This window comes from Chiloscyllium plagiosum, unplaced genomic scaffold, assembly GCF_037043375.1.
Source record: "Chiloscyllium plagiosum isolate Xiang-an unplaced genomic scaffold, Cpla_swu_hap1 HiC_scaffold_12, whole genome shotgun sequence".
NCBI classification, from domain to species: domain Eukaryota; kingdom Metazoa; phylum Chordata; class Chondrichthyes; order Orectolobiformes; family Hemiscylliidae; genus Chiloscyllium; species Chiloscyllium plagiosum.
In genome coordinates this window covers 101310693-101328230 of record NW_028270150.1, presented here as the reverse complement: position 1 = coordinate 101328230, position 17538 = coordinate 101310693, and the positions used below count along the sequence as shown (strand labels likewise).

General features: G+C 53.8%; 1 protein-coding gene across 1 annotated transcript in view; it reads right to left on the bottom strand.

The window, feature by feature from the left end:
* Nucleotides 1–9217, bottom strand: part of plcxd2 (phosphatidylinositol-specific phospholipase C, X domain containing 2) — a 36134-nt gene extending 26917 nt beyond the window's left edge. The window contains exon 1 of the mRNA XM_043700267.2: nucleotides 8885–9217. Coding sequence (XP_043556202.2) covers nucleotides 8885–9074 — 190 coding nt within the window. The 5' untranslated portion in view covers nucleotides 9075–9217. The remainder of the gene's footprint in view (nucleotides 1–8884) is intronic.
* Between the last annotated feature and the right edge of the window lie 8321 nt (nucleotides 9218–17538).

The following is a 17538-nucleotide window of genomic DNA, read 5'->3' as shown; positions in this document are numbered from 1 at the left end:
CCAAACAATCTGGTGCAGTGTGCTGCAAAGCTATGGGGGTCGATGTAGGACAGTTCTCTTCCATCTCTGTATTTTGGTCAAATTTGAGGTATTATATAACGCTGGGCCTAGCACTGCACCTTGACGAGTTGTCCATGGAAACTTTCATTATCATCACTGGTGCTCCCTTGCAGACAAGGATGACTCTCTTCCACTCTCAGGGTGAGTCTGTAGGTGGCTGTACAGACCAATGTGGTTTCCACAGGCTCTGTTACTCTTGGAACAGAATGTGGTTGCTGTGGTTCTGTTTGCCGAGCTGGGAATTTGTGTTGCAGACGTTTTGTCCCCTGTCTAGGTGACATCCTCAGTGATTGGGAGCCTCCTGTGAAGCGCTTCTGTGATGTTTCCTCCGGCATTTGTAGTGGTTTGAATCTGTCGCTTCCGGTTGTCAGTTCCAGCTGTCCGCTGCAGTGGTCGGTATATTGGGTCCAGGTCGATGTGCTTATTGTTTGAATCTGTGGATGAGTGCCATGCCTCTAGGAATTCCCTGGCCGTTTTCTGTTTGGCTTGTCCTATAATAGTAGTGTTGTCCCAGTCGAATTCATGTTGCTTGTCATCTGCGTTTGTGGCTACTAAGGATAGCTGGTCGTGTCGTTTCGTGGCTACCTGGTGTTGTGGTCACGGGAAAGGGTGGCATTGAGCGCCTTACGCTATTTTCGCTTGGATTCTGCTTGACGAGGTGCTTGATGCCTTCCCAGGTGCTCCACTTCCCCTTTGGACGGTCTTGGGCCAGTGATTCCCAGGTGCCTGTGGGAATGCCACACTTTGCCAGTGAGGCCTTGTGGGTATCACTGAAACGCCTCCTCTGTCCCCCTGGGGCTCACCTGTCATTTCGGAGCTGGGAGTAAAGCACCGGCTTGGGAATCTCGTGTTGGTCATGCAGACAACATGCCCAGCCCATCGCAGCTGACCAAGGGTGGTCAGTGATGGAAATTTTATGCTGTCTTTCTCCCCCAGTCCTTCCAAGAAGCTGCCTGCTCCCTTCAGCAAGGCAACCGCAGACTCCAACATGGCTGCCGCCTGCCATTTGGAACAAGCGCCAATCAGCCAGCGCATGCCTCCATGGCGCAGAGGGTAGCTGACTGCACAGTTCGTCTCTTGACTAATCAGGACACTGACTATTCAATTTATCAGCCTTTTTTGTATTCTTTCAACCACACGAAACACATCTCAGTTCACACCATGTTGTGTGATTGAATAAAAGCAGTTCCCACTAAATTCTTTTGAATGTATTACAGCAGATGGTGAGTGCCTCTCAATGACATGACTCAATGTAGGATCGAGCTAATCTCATTCCTAATCAGCTCTGACAACAACAAATCTCCCCGTTGCCAAAAGTAGTTTCAACTTGACAGTCAATGACCAGGGCAATTAGGAAGTACGTCTGAAAACATTTCTCTTGGTGGGAGCAACTCTATCCCACATCGCACGAAAAAACTAATACATGTCACATCACTTTTAGATCTTTCATTATCGAGGCTGGGTCATGAGGAATATGCAAGGCAGAGATTGACTATATTTAATCAGTAAAGGGAATGAGGGTGATAGGGAAAAGGCAGGAAAGTGGACTTGAGGATGATCAAATCAGCCATGATCTCACTGAGTGGCAGAGCAGGCTCAAAGGGCCAAATAATCTACTCCTGCTCCTACATCTCATGGTCTTAGAGAAACACAGAAGGCACAGGGTCACTCTGTACAGAGACACACAGGGTCACTCTGTACAGAGACACACAGGGTCACACTGTACAGAGACACACAGGGTCACTCTGTACAGAGACACACAGGGTCACACTGTACAGAGACACTCAGGGTCACTGTACAGAGACACACAGGGTCACTCTGTACAGAGACACACAGGGTCACACTGTACAGAGACACACAGGGTCACTCTGTACAGAGACACACAGGGTCACACTGTACAGAGACACACAGGGTCACACTGTACAGAGACACACAGGATCACTCTGTACAGAGACACTCAGGGTCACTCTGTACAGAGACACACAGGATCACTCTGTACAGAGACACTCAGGGTCACTCTGTACAGAGACACACAGGATCACTCTGTACAGAGACACACAGGGTCACTCTGTACAGAGACACACAGGATCACTCTGTACAGAGACACTCAGGGTCACTCTGTACAGAGACACACAGAGTAACTCTGTACAGAAACACTCAGGGTCACACTGTACAGAGACACACAGGGTCACTCTGTACAGAGACATACAAGGTCACACTGTACAGAGACACAGAGTGTCACACTGTACAGAGACACACAGGGTCACTCTGTACAGAGACACACAGGGTCACTCTGTACAGAGACACTCAGGGTCACACTGTACAGAGACACACAGGGTCACTCTGTACAGAGACACTCAGGGTCACTCTGTACAGAGATACTCAGGGTCACTCTGTACAGAGACACTCAGGATCACACTGTACAGAGACACACAGAGTCACTCTGTACAGTGACACACAGGGTCATACTGTACAGAGACACTCAGGATCACACTGTACAGAGACACTCAGCATCACACTGTACAGAGACACACAGGGTCACTCTATACAGAGACACTCAGGATTACACTGTACAGAGACACTCAGGATCACACTGTACAGAGACACACAGGATCACACTGTACAGAGACACACAGGATCACACTGTACAGAGATACACAGGGTCACACGTACAGAGACACTCAGGATCACACTGTACAGAGACACTCAGGGTCACACTGTACAGAGACACACAGGATCACACTGTGCAGAGACACACAGGGTCACACTGTACAGAAACACACAGGGTCACACTGTACAGAGACACTCAGGGTCACACTGTACAGAGACACACAGGGTCACTGTACAGAGACACTCAGGGTCACTGTACAGAGACACTCAGGGTCACTCTGTACAGAGACACACAGGGTCACACTGTACAGAGACACTCAGGGTCACTCTGTACAGAGACACACAGGGTCACACTGTACAGAGACACTCAGGGTCACACTGTACAGAGACACACAGGATCACTCTGTACAGAGACACACAGGGTCACACTGTACAGAAACACACAGGGTCACACTGTACAGAGACACTCAGGGTCACACTGTACAGAGACACACAGGGTCACTGTACAGAGACACTCAGGGTCACTGTACAGAGACACTCAGGGTCACTCTGTACAGAGACACACAGGGTCACACTGTACAGAGACACTCAGGGTCACTCTGTACAGAGACACACAGGGTCACACTGTACAGAGACACACAGGGTCACACTGTACAGAGACACTCAGGATCACACTGTACAGAGACACACAGGATCACACTGTACAGAGACACTCAGGGTCACACTGTACAGAGACACTCAGGGTCACTCTGTACAGAGACACACAGGGTCACACTGTACAGAGACAGAGACACTGTACAGAGACATACAGGGTCACACTGTACAGAGACACTCAGGATCACACTGTACAGAGACACACAGGGTCACACTGTACAGAGACACTCCGGGTCACTCTTTACAGAGACACTCAGGATCACACTGTACAGAGACACACAGGGTGACTCTATACAGAGACATACAGGGTCACACTGTACAGAGACACTCAGGATCACACTATACAGAGACACACAGGGTCACACTGTACAGAGACACTCAGGGTCACACTGTACAGAGACACACAGGGTCACACTGTACAGAGACACTCAGGGTCACACTGTACAGAGACTCTCAGGATCACACTGTACAGAGACACACAGGGTCACACTGTACAGAGACACTCAGGATCACACTGTACAGAGACAGAGACACTGTACAGAGACACACAAGGTCAGACTGTACAGAGAGAGACTGGGTTACACTGTACACAGACACAAAGGGTCATACTGTACACAGACACACTGTACAGATACACAGGGGGACACTGTACAGAGACAGAGATACTGTACAGAGACACAAAGGGTCATACTGTACACAGACACATTGTACAGATACACATGGGGACACTGTACACAGACATACAGGGTCACACTGTACACAAACACACAGGGTTACACTGTACACAGACACATAGAGACACGCTGTACAGAAACAGACAGGGTGCCCCTGTACAGAGACACACAGGGAGACATGGGGTCACACTGCACAGAAAGATACTGAGTTATACTGTACAGAGACATGGGGTCATATAGAGACACAGGATATCAAATAACCATGAGTCAGAATACAGGAAGGAGATAAGAGTGCTTGGTGTCACAGTGCAATGGTAACAATCTCTCTCACAATGTTAGCAAAACAAGGAACTGATCATTGACTTCAGGGAGAAAGGAGGAGGACACCCCCCTGTCAAGATCAACCGAGCTCAGGTGGAGATGGTTGACAGTGTCAAGTTCCGAGGAGTGATGATAACCGACACTCTGTCCTGGCCCTCCCAATGTAAATGCAATGGTCAGGAAGGCACAACAACGCCTCTTCTTCCTCAGGTGGCCTAGGAAATACAGCGTGTCCTCATGGACTCTCACCACCTTTACAGATGCACTATAGAAAGCATACTGTCCGGCTGCATAACAGCCTGGTACAGCAACTGCTCTGCCCAGGACTGTAAGAAACTACAGAAAGGGATGTGTGTACAGCCCAGCCCATCCCAGAAGGCAACCTCCTATCCACTGACTCCATTTACACATCCATTGCCATGAAAGGCTGCTAACATCATCAATGACCCTCCCATCCCAGTAATGCTCTTTTCTAACCTCGTCCATCAGGCAGAAGGCACAGAAGCTTGAACACACGCACCAACAGGTTCAGGAACAGCTTCTTCCCTGCCATTATTAAACTGATGAATGGACTCTGCAACTGCAAATAATGTTGATCTTGTTTTGCCCACCTCCTGTGAATCTTTCTGTACTGCTCACAAAACAAAGCTTCTCCCTGTACCGTACTTAGGTACATGTGACTACAATAAATCAAATCTAATTAAAAGGGTCACACTGTTTAGAGACACACAGGGTCACTCTGTACAGAGATACAGTGTCACACTGTGCAGATGCACACAGACACACAGGGTCACTGTACAGAGATACAGTGTCACACTGTGCAGATGCACACAGACACACAGGGTCACTCTGTACAGAGATACAGTGTCACACTGTGCAGATACACAGTGTCACACTGTGCAGATACACAGACACACAGGGTCACTCTGTACAGAGATACAGTGTCACACTGTGCAGATACACAGTGTCACACTGTGCAGATACACAGACACACAGGGTCACTCTGTACAGAGATACAGTGTCACACTGTGCAGATACACACAGGGTCACTCTGTACAGAGATACAGTGTCACACTGTGCAGATGCACACAGACACACAGGGTCACTCTGTACAGAGATACAGTGTCACACTGTGCAGATACACACAGGGTCACTCTGTACAGAGATACAGTGTCACACTGTGCAGATACACAGACACACAGGGTCACTCTGTACAGAGATACAGTGTCACACTGTGCAGATGCACACAGACACACAGGGTCACTCTGTACAGAGATACAGTGTCACACTGTGCAGATACACACAGGGTCACTCTGTACAGAGATACAGTGTCACACTGTGCAGATACACAGACACACAGGGTCACTCTGTACAGAGATACAGTGTCACACTGTGCAGATGCACACAGACACACAGGGTCACTCTGTACAGAGATACAGTGTCACACTGTGCAGATGCACACAGACACACAGGGTCACTCTGTACAGAGATACAGTGTCACACTGTGCAGATACACACAGGGTCACTCTGTACAGAGATACAGTGTCACACTGTGCAGATGCACACAGACACACAGGGTCACTCTGTACAGAGATACAGTGTCACACTGTGCAGATACACAGACACACAGGGTCACTCTGTACAGAGATACAGTGTCACACTGTGCAGATACACAGACACACAGGGTCACTCTGTACAGAGATACAGTGTCACACTGTGCAGATACACAGTGTCACACTGTGCAGATACACAGACACACAGGGTCACTTTGTACAGAGATACAGTGTCACACTGTGCAGATGCACACAGACACACAGGGTCACTCTGTACAGAGATACAGTGTCACACTGTGCAGATACACAGACACACAGGGTCACTCTGTACAGAGATACAGTGTCACACTGTGCAGATACACAGACACACAGGGTCACTCTGTACAGAGATACAGTGTCACACTGTGCAGATACACAGTGTCACACTGTGCAGATACACAGACACACAGGGTCACTTTGTACAGAGATACAGTGTCACACTGTGCAGATACACACAGGATCACACTGTAGAGATACACAGGGTGATACTATACAGGCACACTCAGGGTGACAGTGCATAGAGACACACAGGGTCACACTGTCAGAGACACATAAAGCCACACAGGGTCTCACAGTCACAGAACACAGCGATCACTAATGACAGATACAGAGAGGGGTCACATGATACAGATAGAGCCAAAATTCACTGAGTCGAGAAAAAAACTCATCGGATGAAGTGAAATTGTTTGAATTGCCCTGTCATACAAAAAGGTCCTGAGGCTAGTTATTGAAAAGCAGAAAAGCAAGGTTGTGTCCAATTGTGGACAGGGGCTGCACGGTGGCTCAGTGGTTAGCGCTGCTGCCTCACAGCGCCAGGGACCCGGGTTCAATTCCAGCCTCGGGTGACTCCCTGTGTCTGTGTGGGTTTCCTCCGGGTGCTCCGGTTTCCTCCCACAGTCCAAAGATGTGCAGGTTAGGTGAATTGCCCGGAGTGTTAGGTGCATTAGTCAGGGGAAAATATGGGAAATGGGTCTGGATGGGTTACTCTTTGGAGGTTCGGTGTGGACTAGTTGTGCTGAAGGGCCTGTTTCCACACTGTCAGGAATCTAATCTACTTCAATTGCTTGCTGGGAGTGATATTTGAGGCCAGAACCAACAATATGCAGCCTCAGTGAGAATTTTGGAAACTGCACACAGACTCGGAGAGCTGGAGAGTGAATCACAGTCATATGGGAATCATACCCGTGTGATGCCAGGCAGGATGGCAAAGGATGGTGCAGGAATTGGACATTTCTATGGCATGCCAAGGCGGTACCTCAATGCAGTAGCTGTCCTGTAATACCTGGATCCAGCATTAGGAGGCAGATGGATCAGAACACACTGCACTCACACATGTTCAGTGAATGCATGGGACACACACACATGTTCAGTAAAAATGCCAAGCGCTTACATTCACATCATCAGTGAACATCTGAGGCACTCACACTCACATGTTCAGTGAATATGTACGACACATGTGTTCAGTGAACATGTGGGACACTCAGTGTTCAGTGAATATATGGCCCACTCATGTATTCAGTGAATATGCGGGACACTAACTCGCGTGTTCAGTGAATATGTGGGACACTCACGTGTTGAGTGAATATGCAGGACATGCACACTCATGTCTTCAGCACATACAAAGTGCTCACACTCATCTGTTCACTGATCACACAGCACTCCCAATCAATGAACAACGCGGTTCCCACACTCCATGTTCACTCACATGGCGAATGAACACGCGGCGCTCACACGCCCGTGTTCTGTAGCGAGTAACTCCCCTCCTGACTCGCCTGTCCACCACCTGGCACAAGGCACAGGTCAGGAGTGTGATGGAATATTCCCCACTTGCCCTGGTTGGGGGGGGGGGGGGGTCGCAGCTCCAGCAAGAGGCTTGCCATCATCCAGGACAAAGCAGCCCACTTGACTGGCACCACGTCCACCAACATCCACCAGCTACTGGCACATTGTGGGAGCATGGTGGGCTACACCCTTCAATTTACAGACACCTCCCCCACCTCACCAGGTGAGAGATTCCCTACCTCCCCCCTGCCATGACAGTACTGCACACAGGCGGATCCCAGAGCCAGATCTCCCCAAACCCCCTCCCCACCACCTCAAGATCTAAGACACCCCTAAACCTCACCCACCCATCCCCAGGAGTGCACAGGAGGATCCCAGAGCCGGATCTGCCCACCCCTCTCCAGATCTAAGACACCCCTAAACCTCACCCACCCATCCCCAGGGGTGCACAGGAGGATCCCAGAGCCGGATCTGCCCACCCCTCTCCAGATCTAAGACACCCCAAAAACCTCACCCACCCAACCCCAGGGGTGCACAGGAGGATCCCAGAGCCGGATCTCCCCACTCCCCCCCCCCACCTCAAGATCTAAGACACCCCTAAAACCTCAAACCCCTCCAAGAGGTGCATAGGAGGATCCCAGTGGCGGATCTCCCCACTGCACCCTCAAGAACTAAGACACCCCTAAAACCTCACCCACCCACCCTCCTTACCCCCAGGGGTGCACAGGAGGATCCCACAGCCAGATCTATTCACTCCCCCCCCCAAGATCTAAGATACCCCTAGACCTCACAGCCCCACCCCCAGGAGTGCACAGGAGGATCCCAGAGCTGGGTCTCCCCACCCCTCTCAAGATCTAAGACACCCCTAAACCTCCCCGACCCCCACCCGCAGGGGTGCACAGGAGGATCCCAGAGCCGGATCTCCCCACCCCCCCCAAGATCTAAGACACCCCTAATCCTCCCGGACCCCCACCCGCAGGGGTGCACAGGAGGATCCCAGAGCCGGGTCTCCCCACCCCTCTCAAGATCTAAGACACCCCTAAACCTCCCGGACCCCCACCCGCAGGGGTGCACAGGAGGATCCCAGAGCCGGGTCTCCGCACCCCTCTCAAGATCTAAGACACCCCTAAACCTCCCGGACCCCCACCCGCAGGGGTGCACAGGAGGATCCCAGAGCCGGGTCTCCCTTACCTGGCACGGCCAGATTGGCGAGGGGCAGGGCGCTGAGAGCCGGCGGCAGGTTGCCCATCCAGTCGGCGTGTGGAGAGGCCGGTGCCCGGCGCTGGGATCGCGGCTCGGGCTCCCGGGCAGGAGGAGGCTGCGAGGCTCCGAGCTGGCGAAGCGCCTGGAGCAGCCGGGCAGCCCAGCCGGCTGCAGACATCCAGCCCCCGGGGGGGAAGGGGGGTGGGAGGGAGACGGGCAGCAGGAAAGCGGAGCCCCGGGGAGAGGACAGCACCGAGTTGGCACCACTCCCTGTCCCTCCTCCCTCCCTCAGCTCACGGCCGATCCTCTCATCCAGCCGGGCTCCGCAAACAGCGTCCGGAAGGATTACACCAACTCACGCCCAGTCCAGTACAGCCACCTCTCTGCAAAGGTTTCACCTCCGAAAGGGGGCTGCTCTGTCCCCCCTCACCAGGAGAGTCACCATCCCCTCACCGTCTCACCAGGGAGAGCCACCATCCCCTCACCGTCTCACCAGGAGAGTCACCATCCCCTCACCGTCTCACCAGGAGAGTCACCATCCCCTCACCGTCTCACCAGGAGAGCCACCATCCCCTCACCGTCTCACCAGGAGAGTCACCATCCCCTCACCGTCTCACCAGGAGAGCCACCATCCCCTCACCGTCTCACCAGGAGAGCCACCGTCCCCTCACCGTCTCACCAGGAGAGCCACCGTCCCCTCACCGTCTCACCAGGGAGAGCCACCATCCCCTCACCGTCTCACCAGGAGAGTCACCATCCCCTCACCGTCTCACCAGGAGAGTCACCATCCCCTCACCGTCTCACCAGGAGAGTCACCATCCCCTCACCGTCTCACCAGGAGAGCCACCATCCCCTCACCGTCTCACCAGGAGAGCCACCATCCCCTCACCGTCTCACCAGGAGAGCCACCATCCCCTCACCGTCTCACCAGAGAGAGTCACCATCCCCTCATCGTCTCACCAGAGAGAGTCACCATCCCCTCACCGTCTCACCAGGAGAGCCACCATCCCCTCACCGTCTCACCAGGAGAGTCACCACTTCATCACCGTCTCACCAGGAGAGTCACCATCCCCTCACCGTCTCACCAGGAGAGTCACCATCCCCTCACCGTCCCACCAGGAGAGCCACCACTTCATCACCGTCCCACCAGGAGAGCCACCATCCCCTCACCGTCTCACCAGGAGAGACACCATCCCCTCACCGTCTCACCAGGAGAGCCACCATCCCCTCACCGTCTCACCAGGAGAGCCACCATCCCCTCACCGTCTCACCAGGAGAGTCACCATCCCCTCACCGTCTCACCAGGAGAGTCACCATCCCCTCACCGTCTCACCAGGAGAGCCACCATCCCCTCACCGTCTCACCAGGAGAGCCACCATCCCCTCACCGTCTCACCAGGAGAGCCACCATCCCCTCACCGTCTCACCAGGAGAGCCACCATCCCCTTACCGTCTCACCAGGAGAGTCACCATCCCCTCACCGTCTCACCAGGAGAGTCACCACTTCATCACCGTCTCACCAGGAGAGTCACCATCCCCTCACCGTCTCACCAGGAGAGACACCATCCCCTCACCGTCTCACCAGGAGAGCCACCATCCCCTCACCGTCTCACCAGGAGAGCCACCATCCCCTCACCGTCTCACCAGGAGAGCCACCATCCCCTCACCGTCTCACCAGGAGAGCCACCATCCCCTCACCGTCTCACCAGGAGAGCCACCATCCCCTCACCGTCTCACCAGGAGAGCCACCATCCCCTCACCGTCTCACCAGGGAGAGTCACCATCCCCTCACCGTCTCACCAGGAGAGTCACCATCCCCTCACCGTCTCACCAGGGAGAGTCACCATCCCCTCACCGTCTCACCAGAGAGAGTCACCATCCCCTCACCGTCTCACCAGGAGAGTCACCATCCCCTCACCGTCTCACCAGGGAGAGTCACCATCCCCTCACCGTCTCACCAGGAGAGCCACCATCCCCTCACCGTCTCACCAGGAGAGCCACCATCCCCTTACCATCTCACCAGGACAGTCACCATCCCCTCACCGTCTCACCAGGAGAGTCACCACTTCATCACCGTCTCACCAGGAGAGTCACCATCCCCTCACCGTCTCACCAGGAGAGACACCATCCCCTCACCGTCTCACCAGGAGAGCCACCATCCCCTCACCGTCTCACCAGGAGAGCCACCATCCCCTCACCGTCTCACCAGGGAGAGCCACCATCCCCTCACCGTCTCACCAGGAGAGTCACCATCCCCTCACCGTCTCACCAGGAGAGTCACCATCCCCTCACCGTCTCACCAGGAGAGTAACCATCCCCTCACCGTCTCACCAGGAGAGTCACCATCCCCTCACCGTCTCACCAGGAGAGCCACCATCCCCTCACCGTCTCACCAGGAGAGCCACCATCCCCTTACCGTCTCACCAGGACAGTCACCATCCCCTCACCGTCTCACCAGGAGAGTCACCACTTCATCACCGTCTCACCAGGAGAGTCACCATCCCCTCACCGTCTCACCAGGAGAGACACCATCCCCTCACCGTCTCACCAGGAGAGCCACCATCCCCTCACCGTCTCACCAGGAGAGCCACCATCCCCTCACCGTCTCACCAGGAGAGTCACCATCCCCTCACCGTCTCACCAGGAGAGTCACCATCCCCTCACCGTCTCACCAGGAGAGCCACCATCCCCTCACCGTCTCACCAGGAGAGCCACCACTTCATCACCGTCTCACCAGGAGAGCCACCATCCCCTCACCGTCTCACCAGGAGAGTCACCATCCCCTCACCGTCTCACCAGGAGAGTCACCATCCCCTCACCGTCTCACCAGGAGAGCCACCACTTCATCACCGTCTCACCAGGAGAGTCACCACTTCATCACCGTCTCACCAGGAGAGCCACCATCCCCTCACCGTCTCACCAGGAGAGCCACCATCCCCTCACCGTCTCACCAGGAGAGCCACCATCCCCTCACCGTCTCACCAGGAGAGCCACCGTCCCCTCACCGTCTCACCAGGAGAGCCACCACTTCATCACCGTCTCACCAGGAGAGCCACCATCCCCTCACCGTCTCACCAGGAGAGCCACCATCCCCTCACCGTCTCACCAGGAGAGCCACCATCCCCTCACCGTCTCACCAGGGAGAGTCACCATCCCCTCACCGTCTCACCAGGAGAGTCACCATCCCCTCACCGTCTCACCAGGGAGAGTCACCATCCCCTCACCGTCTCACCAGAGAGAGTCACCATCCCCTCACCGTCTCACCAGGAGAGTCACCATCCCCTCACCGTCTCACCAGGGAGAGTCACCATCCCCTCACCGTCTCACCAGGAGAGCCACCATCCCCTCACCGTCTCACCAGGAGAGCCACCATCCCCTTACCATCTCACCAGGACAGTCACCATCCCCTCACCGTCTCACCAGGAGAGTCACCACTTCATCACCGTCTCACCAGGAGAGTCACCATCCCCTCACCGTCTCACCAGGAGAGACACCATCCCCTCACCATCTCACCAGGAGAGCCACCATCCCCTCACCGTCTCACCAGGAGAGCCACCATCCCCTCACCGTCTCACCAGGAGAGCCACCATCCCCTCACCGTCTCACCAGGAGAGTCACCATCCCCTCACCGTCTCACCAGGAGAGTCACCATCCCCTCACCGTCTCACCAGGAGAGCCACCATCCCCTCACCGTCTCACCAGGAGAGCCACCACTTCATCACCGTCTCACCAGGAGAGCCACCATCCCCTCACCGTCTCACCAGGAGAGTCACCATCCCCTCACCGTCTCACCAGGAGAGTCACCATCCCCTCACCGTCTCACCAGGAGAGCCACCACTTCATCACCGTCTCACCAGGAGAGTCACCACTTCATCACCGTCTCACCAGGAGAGCCACCATCCCCTCACCGTCTCACCAGGAGAGCCACCATCCCCTCACCGTCTCACCAGGAGAGCCACCATCCCCTCACCGTCTCACCAGGAGAGCCACCGTCCCCTCACCGTCTCACCAGGAGAGCCACCACTTCATCACCGTCTCACCAGGAGAGCCACCATCCCCTCACCGTCTCACCAGGGAGAGCCACCATCCCCTCACCGTCTCACCAGGAGAGTCACCATCCCCTCACCGTCTCACCAGGAGAGCCACCATCCCCTCACCGTCTCACCAGGAGAGCCACCATCCCCTCACCGTCTCACCAGGAAAGCCACCATCCCCTCACCGTCTCACCAGGAGAGCCACCATCCCCTCACCGTCTCACCAGGAGAGTCACCATCCCCTCACCGTCTCACCAGGAGAGTCACCATCCCCTCACCGTCTCACCAGGAGAGCCACCATCCCCTCACCGTCTCACCAGGAGAGTCACCATCCCCTCACCGTCTCACCAGGAGAGTCACCATCCCGTCACCGTCTCACCAGGAGAGCCACCATCCCCTCACCGTCTCACCAGGAGAGCCACCGTCCCCTCACCGTCTCACCAGGGAGAGCCACCATCCCCTCACCGTCTCACCAGGGAGAGTCACCATCCCCTCACCATCTCACCAGGAGAGCCACCATCCCCTCACCGTCTCACCAGGAGAGCCACCATCCCCTCACTGTCTCACCAGGAGAGCCACCACTTCATCACCGTCTCACCAGGGAGAGTCACCATCCCCTCACCGTCTCACCAGGGAGAGCCACCATCCCCTCACCGTCTCACCAGGGAGAGCCACCATCCCCTCACCGTCTCACCAGGAGAGCCACCATCCCCTCACCGTCTCACCAGGGAGAGCCACCATCCCCTCACCGTCTCACCAGGAGAGCCACCATCCCCTCACCGTCTCACCAGGAGAGCCACCATCCCCTCACCATCTCACCAGGGAGAGCCACCATCCCCTCACCGTCTCACCAGGAGAGTCACCATCCCCTCACCGTCTCACCAGGAGAGCCACCATCCCCTCACCGTCTCACCAGGAGAGCCACCATCCCCTCACCGTCTCACCAGGAGAGCCACCATCCCCTCACCGTCTCACCAGGGAGAGCCACCATCCCCTCACCGTCTCACCAGGAGAGCCACCATCCCCTCACCGTCTCACCAGGAGAGCCACCATCCCCTCACCGTCTCACCAGGTAGAGCCACCATCCCCTCACCGTCTCACCAGGAGAGTCACCATCCCCTCACCGTCTCACCAGGGAGAGTCACCATCCCCTCACCGTCTCACCAGAGAGAGCCACCATCCCCTCACCGTCTCACCAGGAGAGCCACCATCCCCTCACCGTCTCACCAGGGAGAGCCACCATCCCCTCACCGTCTCACCAGGGAGAGCCACCATCCCCTCACCGTCTCACCAGGGAGAGCCACCATCCCCTCACCGTCTCACCAGAAGAGCCACGTCTCATCACTTCCCTCCCCATCCCATGATCTTCACTCTATCTTCACCTCCCAGTCTCTCTTTCACCTCCTACATCTCTCCTTCACCCCACTGGTCTCTCTCTCTTCGCCTCCCAGTCTTTCTCATCATCCACCTCCCCCCCCCCCCAAACGACAGCAGTCTCTCTTCACCTCCCCATCCCTTTTTCACCCCCATCTCTCTCTTCACCTCACCGTCTCTCTCCTCACATCTCCATCTCTCCACCACACCACCTCCCTTTACCTCACCATCTGTCTTTACCTCACCATCTCTCTTTCATCTCCCCACCTCCCCTTCACCCATCCCCCCGTCTTTCTCTTCACCTCCCTGACTCTTATCACTTGCCCACCGCTCCTTCACATCCCCATCCCACCTTCACCTCCCGTCTCTCTCTCTCTCTCTCCTCACCCCCCATATCTCTCCTTCACCTCCCGATTTTCCTGTTCTCCCCCGAATATAACTCTTGCTCTGTATCTTAGCCCCTCCCGTTCATTTGCCAGTTTTTCTCTCTCTGGGAACGCTGCCAGACCGGCCGCATGTTTGTTTTAAGGTCCCCAGCACCCGATAGGATTTTCCTACATTAGGCCAGCATCCGCCCAGATCAACCCTGTCAGGTTGCTGCCTGGCACAACGACCTCAAGGAGGTTGAGTCTGAGGTAGTGCAATCAGCACAGTTTGCGATGAGCCCACACCCTGCGACTGTACACACAGGAACATACCCAGTCTGGCACTGCCACTTCATTGCGACTGTTGTGAACAGGGGTAGCCCTGTTTAAATAACCACAAGGCAGGGAGGAATCGGGATATTGAGCATCAGCTCGATACTCCAGCTACTCGAGGATGGGTCACTGGATAAAATCCAGCAGATTGTCCAGTCACCCCTCATTGTACACAGAATATTAGCGGAGACACCTCCAAAAAAATATAATCAACCAAAGTGCAACCAAGACCCATTAACGTCTTTCACCCAGGAAGCCACGCTCTCCAAAATGAGAGTGACACTTTGATGAGTGCAGAGATTGTGCATGTCTCATTCTCTGGCGTAGGGCCCTCAAAGGGTCATTTTGTTTTTATTAATGTGGCCTGGCTGGATCTGTCACTAATTGTCCAGAGGACAGTTATAAGTCAACCACATCACTGTGGGTCTGGTGTCCCGTGTGGACCAGACCAAGGTAAGGATGGCAGATTTCCTTCCCTAAATCTGATGGGTTTTTTTCCCGGAAGTTTCATGGTTATCATTAGACCAGATTTTATATTGAATTCATATTCCACCATCTGCCATTTGGATTTGAATTAAGGACATTATCTGAGCCTCTGGATGAATAGTCCAGCAATAATACTATGAGGAGGAAGGTGTTAGGTTACTTGAGGATATATGAAGTCATTGTCTCCCCAAGAACAGGCACCATATCAAAGAGATCTCCAGGTGTCCAGCTGCAATTATGACATTATTGTAGGACAAGGAGCTGAATGTATCTAAGAATTTCCACAGTCAGTGAACCAGGAAGTAGGAAGCAGGAGTCAATTCTTATAAATGCTGCAAAAATAAAAATTGGGACATGCACATTAGACGTTCAAATATCATAAATCAATGTTGTGACAGGAGCAGTGATGTTGCACAGAGATCAGTGCTGGGTCCCTTATTGTTTGTGATATTCATAAATGATGTGGAATAGAATGCAGAAGGAGTGATAAATAATTTGTGGATGATACTAAGATTAGCTGGGTAGCTGAAAGCGAGGAGGAAGGTGTTAGGTTACTTGAGGATATAAACAGATTGGTCAGATAAGCAGATTAGTGACAGATGGAATTTAACCTGAGAAGTGTGAGGAAAGACACTTTGGAAGATGGAAAAACACAAGGGAGTAATCAATGAATGGCAAGACATTAGGAAGGTCAGAGGATTTGATTTTTGATTTTGATTTAATATTGTCACAAGTACAAGGTAGAGTGAAAAATTTTGTGAGAGAAAGGAAACCTCGCAACCTTTTAAAAAGTACTTGGATGAGCACTTGAAATGTCATAACATTCAAGTCTGTGGGTCAAATGGCTTAGGGGTTAGCACTGCTGCCTCACAGCACCAGAGTCGATTCTAGCCTCGGGCGACTGTCTGTGTGGTGTTTGCACATTCTCCCCGTGTCTGCGTGGGTTTCCTCTGGGTGCTCCGGTTTCCTCAGAGTCCAAAGATGTGCAGTAAGGTGAATTGGAGGTGCTAAATTGCCCACAGTGTGAGGTGCATTAATCAGAGGGAAATGGGTCTGGGTGGGTTACTCTTTGGAGGGTCGGTGTGGACTTGTTGGGCTGAAGGGCCCGTTTCCACACTGTAGGAAATCTAATCTAAATGTTGGAAAATTGAACTGGGGTAGGTATTGGTATGATTTTGGCGACACATGGATGAAGCAACCCCACCATCATGTGGCTGAACCCTTTAAGGCCCCTTCCCACTCCCCCAAGGACCTGCAGGTCCTGGGCCTCCTCAAGCACCAAACCCTTACCGCCTGGAGGAAGAACACCTCATCTTCCACTTTTGCACCCTCCAACCACATGGGATCAATGTGGATTTCATCAATTTCCTCATTTCCCTTCCCTCCACCTTATCCCAGATCCAACCTTCCAACTTGGCACCACCCTCTTCCTACCTGTCCAGCCTCCTCTCCGCCCTATCACCTTCACCCCCGCCTTCATCTACCTATTGCACCCTCAGCTAACTTCCCCCAGCCCCATCCCTCCTCCCATTTATCTCTCAGCCCCCTTAGCCCACAAGCCTCATTCCTGATGAAGGGCTTATGCCCAAAACGTCGATTCTCCTGCTCCTCGGATGCTGCCTGTCTGGCTGTGTGTTTCCAGCAACACACTCTCAACTCTGATCTTCAGCATCTGCCGTCCACACTTTCTCCTCGTATATTTTTGGCAGGACAAGCTTAATGGCCCAAAGAGGCTCTTTTGTACTGTATGACCCCATGATTATGATAATCTTAAAAATCAATTGCTTCCTGTTCCCTGGATGCTGCCTGACCTGCTGCGCTTTTCCAGCAACACATTTCCATCTCTGATCTCCAGCATCTGCAGACCTCACTTTCTCCTGTTAGTACAGAATCTCAAGTATTGCAAAAAAGAAATGTTACTGAAAACTTGCCTCTTGTACTCAACAGGACACATACAAGAAGGCAAAATTTCAAACAACCCAGCTAACACACATTGCCATGAAGAAAGTAACCGGAAACTCTAGATTCCCATATTACTTTTGTTCATAGAG